Source organism: Microtus ochrogaster, linkage group LG3, assembly GCF_000317375.1.
Source record: "Microtus ochrogaster isolate Prairie Vole_2 linkage group LG3, MicOch1.0, whole genome shotgun sequence".
NCBI classification, from domain to species: domain Eukaryota; kingdom Metazoa; phylum Chordata; class Mammalia; order Rodentia; family Cricetidae; genus Microtus; species Microtus ochrogaster.
The window spans coordinates 13,620,442-13,626,489 of record NC_022029.1 but is presented as its reverse complement, the minus strand read 5'-3'; the positions used below and the strand labels follow the sequence as shown (position 1 = coordinate 13,626,489).

The 6,048-nt window shown below is 41.2% G+C and overlaps 1 protein-coding gene across 2 annotated transcripts in view; it reads left to right on the top strand.

Moving 5' to 3' along the window:
• The window catches only part of LOC101989399 (ATP-binding cassette sub-family G member 2), a 99,665-nt gene that overhangs the window by 71,790 nt on the left and 21,827 nt on the right, over positions 1-6,048 (top strand). For both annotated transcript variants that reach the window (XM_013351284.2, XM_005360563.2), the window contains exons 3-6: positions 884-943; positions 1,739-1,853; positions 2,401-2,553; positions 4,670-4,827. In XM_013351284.2, coding sequence (XP_013206738.1) covers positions 884-943; positions 1,739-1,853; positions 2,401-2,553; positions 4,670-4,827 — 486 coding nt within the window. The remainder of the gene's footprint in view (positions 1-883; positions 944-1,738; positions 1,854-2,400; positions 2,554-4,669; positions 4,828-6,048) is intronic.

The following is a 6,048-nucleotide window of genomic DNA, read 5'->3' as shown; positions in this document are numbered from 1 at the left end:
GAGAGAGAGAGAGAGAGAGAGAGAGAGAGAGAGAGAAAGAGAAAACAGATACAGACAGAAACAGACAGACACCAGGACAAACATGGAGGACAGAGGACAATTTTGGGGAGTCTGTTCTCTCCTTCCACCATGGCTTCTGGGGCTTAAACTCTGGTCTTCAGACATAGCCAGTGTTTTGCCTGCTGAGGCATCTTGTCTACTGTGTGTCACATACTGCATTCATCCTAACACTGGGGCTTCTAGTTAAGGTACTTTGACATTTTAATCTGATTAGATTTAATAATGAGAATATCACTCGCTGGTATTCTACAACTATTGATTGTTCTGAACTTAGCTAGGTAGTAAGTGAAACAATTTAAAGATACTAAGCATCACTCAGAAGCTTTATGTACTTTATGTTGTTTTGAAGGCTATATAATAAGAATGCAAAGTCTTTGAGAATCTTACTTCTTTATTTCAGGAATCTGTTATTTTTAAGAATCTTATAGTAGAATCTTTCTTACGTAAAAGAATTTAAGTTGCTGTTCCTGGGATTGAACCCAGGGCCTCAGGCATGACAAGCATGGGCTCTTCCATTGAGTACTATCCTCAACTCAATGTCAAGGAACCTGGAACATTGGCCATTTTCAAAAGATTAAGTTGTTTTAAAAGCAACTTACAAAGCAGTAGTAAAAGAAAGGAATTCAGAAGGACATGACTGTTTCTCATAGGTACTCGTGGCTGATAGTCTTTAGATTAGACTTCTAACATCAGCTTTGTTTATTTTCGCTAGGTTGTTCTATTTGCATTTTTATCTTCCTTTATTAGTGCATTAAGTGCAGATGTTAACTTTAAAGAATTTCATGTAAAATACAACATTGAAGCAATATGGTTTTGTTTCTAGTGGGATCATGAAACCTGGCCTCAATGCCATATTGGGACCCACAGGCGGAGGCAAGTCTTCGTGAGTATAACATACCTATAAATAAGCCTTTTCTGTTTATTAACCATCCCATTTATGTGCACAGGTATTGGCTGATTATTTTCAGTGTCTGTCTGATCTGGTCTTAGGTGTTGTGGGTAACGTGGGGTTGAACTATGTCATGATTTTGTGGTAAGGGCCATAAATACTCATTAGGTCAGCTTTAGTAATAGGACATGATGAGATGGTTGCGATAGAGTGGTAGACCATATTGTGTATTAGTGAGGAGGTAAAAGAATGAAGTAATATTGAAAATGAAGATGTGTAGGGAAAGTATGATTGAAGTCGTGAATATTAGTTAAACCACATGTTGTCCGTGTTGTGATCTCCAAGTCCGTTGGCCAAGAGGGCCATTTTGGGGAGGTCCTGCTACTTAAAGCAATGTTTTCTTGCTTTTATAGTTTGGGATTGGTGGTAGCACATAATGAAAAAGAAGCCGAGAATTTAAAACATGGAAACCTGGTTTTTGTTTTATTTTCCTTGTTTGATTTTTGAGGCAGCGTATCAACTATGACGTAGCTCTGGCTAGCCTGGAACTTGCTATGTGGACTGGGTTATCCTTAAACTCACAACAGATCCTCTTGCCTCTGTCCCCTGAGTGCTGGGATGAAAGGTGTGTGACACCATGCTCAGCCTATAAATTTGTTTTATATAAATGTATCGACTGGTTAAATCTGAACATTAGCAGAAGTTGCCTTCCTTTCGAGCAGCTAAGCAGTATAGCCTTAGGTAGAAGGAAAGACTGTCGTCATAGTGTAATGTACATGTCCTTCTCAGGTTATTAGATGTCCTAGCGGCAAGGAAGGATCCACGAGGATTATCTGGAGATGTTCTGATAAACGGCGCACCTCAACCTGCCAATTTCAAATGTACTTCAGGCTATGTGGTTCAAGTGAGTATAAGTGGATCGGGGCACTCTATGTGAAAGTGCATTTGCTTGTAGTGTAGTTTGCTGCCAATTGAATGGAAAACATGATCATAGGACCAACATATTGACACCAGATTTTTATAATCTTCCTTTACATGGGGGGATGATGTTAAAGGGAAAGACAGAGATGACCTGGAATATGACCCTTATGGGTAGTGATATCAGTGCTGGCTGCTATGTAATTTCTAAAAAATAAATAAAGTTTACCCTTCCTTCACCTTCTCTCTTCCCATTATAGATGTCTGCCAAACCCTTTTACCAGGCAGCCTTAAGATGTCTAGTAGCAGTCATTATATTACATGTGTTCTGTTGGGTGTACAGCCAGGCAATGCAAATGATAACACTGTAGATGTCTGTATATGCAGGTCCTGCAGCCTAAGAGAATGTGCAGGCCACCAGTAGCCAGAGTTTTACCCTGGATGCATTTTGTGTGTGGATCGAACTATATGTACTCAAATGATGTCCTTAGAAAAGACTCGCTTATCTCACTAAAATATCCCCTTCTGTTAAGGATGATGTCGTGATGGGCACCCTGACAGTGAGAGAAAACTTACAGTTCTCAGCAGCCCTACGGCTTCCAACAACTATGAAGAATCATGAAAAAAATGAACGGATTAACATGGTCATTAAAGAGTTGGGGCTGGAGAAAGTAGCAGATTCCAAGGTATGAAAACCCCTCATAGTATCATAGCTAGAAAATAGCTTTGTGCAGGCTATTTAACCTTAACTTCACGTTTCCTACAATGTCTGCAGCCAAAAGTAACTGCTTTCTGCATGATGTGAAATAATTGTTTTTGTAAGGTAAGTTAGAAATTATGATGGGGAAAAAGAACCCCTAATCATGGCTGATTCCTGGAAATGGGGAGAAGTGTTCCTCATAGGGCTGTTTCTGTATGCCCTTCTCCAGCCCCATCCTTCAAGTCACAGCTTGCTGTGTATTGGCTCCAACTGCTCTGCTCCTTCTTCAGGAATAGTTCTGAAACAAGAAAGACAAGAATCCAAAAGTCCTTGCTCTGCATGCGTCATTTTGCTGCAAATTGGCTTCTAAAATTGTAGTTGGTCACATTAGGATTTACTTAGCAATTTGTCCAATGTTCAAGTTACTTTTCTGTAGTTTGTCTCCTGACAGTTTTATTTCTCCCTTCCTTCCCACTCTCCTTTTTTTCCTTATCTTCTGTCAGTATTTGTTTCCAGACTCCCGCATGCTAGGCTGTGTTAAAACTTTAGAGAGTTAAAAAAACAAAACAAAACAAATAGAGACACTGCTTCTCCTTTTGAGAGTTATACAGGATCAGGAAGAGGAATTAGACAAAGACAGTGGATGAACTTTACAAATGATCAACCCCATATAGTTTTGCTGAGCATTTGGGCATTGCGTGAAAATAGAATGGCTGTAGCTTAACCCTCTCCTGCCCATCCTTATTTTCCTCTGTAGAGGCAATGGATAATGGTGATTGCATGGAACTGTTGCTTCTCTTGGTGCTTGCTAGCAGTCTTTCCTGTGCTGTGTATTTTGTTGGGAAGAATAACCTTGCGATCACATTATTTGGCTTTATTTCTGAATTATTGTGTTTGCTTTGCTATGGCACTGTTTGCTTGCTTGATTTTGTCTTCCTAGGATACTTTTCCTTGACTCTGTTAATTTTTTCTTCTTTTCGTATGTCCTGGGGCCTCATTCCTGCTCTGCAAGTGCTGCATAACTGGACTATCCCTCCGTCATGTTTTTTACCTTTAAGCAGTCTCTCCTAGAAGTTACTTGTTTGGATATCCAGAAGAAATAGAGAGAGATACTTATTACTGACTTTTTAGAATTAATATCTCTAAGTTATTAAAATATTTTATTTTGTAAAACAGTAAGTGTAACACAAAAAATAGTCTGTTTACTATAATGTTGTTAGGTAAAATAATGATATAATTGGCGATACTATTTGTGTAGATTTCTCAGTTGCTAACATCTCAGGCTGTGCTCTCTCCAGCTGTTTCTTACTGGAGGACATGAAAGAAATCTTCATAGTCCCTCACCCTCGGTACATGCCGTGCTCCTGTAAAAACCAGATGTGATACAAGGCATGCAGCCCAGTGGTAGAACATGTGCTTAGCACGTGCAAGACCCTAGATTCTATACCATTATCAGCTAGCAAAATGAAAGAAAATCGTATTGTATTTATTCTCTTTTGTCAAATTGTCTTCAAAAGTTTCTTGTAATTCAGTTTTTATTAGGACCCGGTGAAGGTTCACGAATAATAACACTGGGTTATGGCTCCCTGGATTTGTGTGATTCCAGAACCATTGACTGCTTTCTGCATCCCTTCTCCCAGCCCTTCCTACTGCAGTCCCCACATCATGACAGTGGGTGGTTGAAAAGGTTGGCCAGTTTTTCTGTGAAATACCCCACTTTCTGGGTTATTTCAGATAAGGACAAGTCAGAAATTCTGCAGTGAATTAGCGTGTAGATAGACAGCATCCAATTGGAGCCCCAAAAAGCTCTGAAAATGGTGGTGTAGAACGTGAGCTTTTCTCTTCCCGTTCGTCTCCATCTGCGTAGGGACCATGGGGGCGGGGGGAGCCGAGGGCCAGGTGCTGGGTGGTGAATTATTGTCAGCATGCTCCCTTTCCCTCTTTCTTGCCTAGTTCAGACTAAAATTTTACTGCATCTTCTAGTGTTCTCATTCATTGGTGAAGCTGGAGGCAGTTCAGAGACAATTGGGGCTGCACAGGTCTGTCTGCCAGATGCTGGTGGTGGTGTTCACTCTCGTTGATAAAGATGACACTTGCTTTAGGTTGGAACCCAGTTTATCCGCGGTGTCTCTGGAGGAGAAAGGAAGCGTACGAGCATAGGAATGGAGCTGATCACCGACCCTTCCATTCTCTTCCTGGATGAGCCCACAACTGGTTTGGACTCAAGCACAGCAAATGCTGTCCTCTTGCTCCTGAAGAGGTAAATGCTACAAGAGCACGGATCTTTCATTTTTTTCCCATCTGGTCACTCATGTGTGACTGGTGGTGTTCTTTGTGTAGGAGATTCAGACGTAAACGGAATCTCTTTCCACTTCGTTAAGGGAAAGAAGTGATAAGAAAGATTAAATAAGAGATGGAAATGGTGGCTGTGGTGGACCTGGGTCACTGTTTTAAAGAGCAGCAAGGTCAAGGAGGATCTAGCGCGTGGACTTAGAACCTGGGAGGAGGCATGAGAGACCTGGCTGTATCTAGCCACAGAATCTGGCTGGAGGGAACAGCCAGTGGCCCCAAGGCAGAAGATGCCTGATGATATGTCTGGAACATTAAATAGACATGCGAACCTAGTTACCGTGGGACCGTACATATTAGCTATTGTACAGTTAAAACGAAGCACCACAGACTGGTGGCTTAAGAAGAGAAGCCAGTCTTTTCCAAGTGCTACTGTGCAAACTTACCACCTGCCCTTTGGTAAACAGTGATGATTCCGTAGGTCTGAAGTGGAGTCCTGGAGTCTTCACCGGGGACTCCCAGGGGACACGCTCATTCCGCTATCCCTAGTCCTGTGTTCCTCCGGGTAGCTCCTGTTGCCTTCTGCTTCTTACAGTTCCCGAGTGAATGTTCGTCATGAGTTTGTTTGCTGCAGTCTCTCTTTCCCCTTTTGATTTTTAAATTTCATTGTACATGTTCATTGTACCGTGGCACTATGTTGCGTAGAGGCATTTTCACACAAATACATGTTGTATGCTGAGCACACCCGTCCATATGCGCTCCTATTCCTTCTGTCCCCTAGACAGTTTCACTTCTGCTTTTATATAAGCACATGCGTGATTTTATGTGTCTATCAAATTTAAGAACCCCAGATGAGAAAAGACAGGATATTTGTCTTTATGAGACTGGTTTAATTTAATGTGATTTTCTCTGGTTACATCTGCTTTCCTGCAAATGCCATATCTTATATTCCCTTGTCTCCGCATTTCTGTCTTTACTTAGATTCTTCATCTAATACTATCCACACATACCTTCTTATGTTACTCTCTCTTGAGTGTGTTCTTCGACCTTATGTACCTTTCTCCCGTAGGTCACTCCTGGGGGGCCCTTGATATTCATTCTACTTGATAAACTTCAGACCGAGCTTCACATTTTATATTTGGTATATACAAAACCCCTAGATGCATCTGTTGTGTTTTTTTTTTTTTTTTTT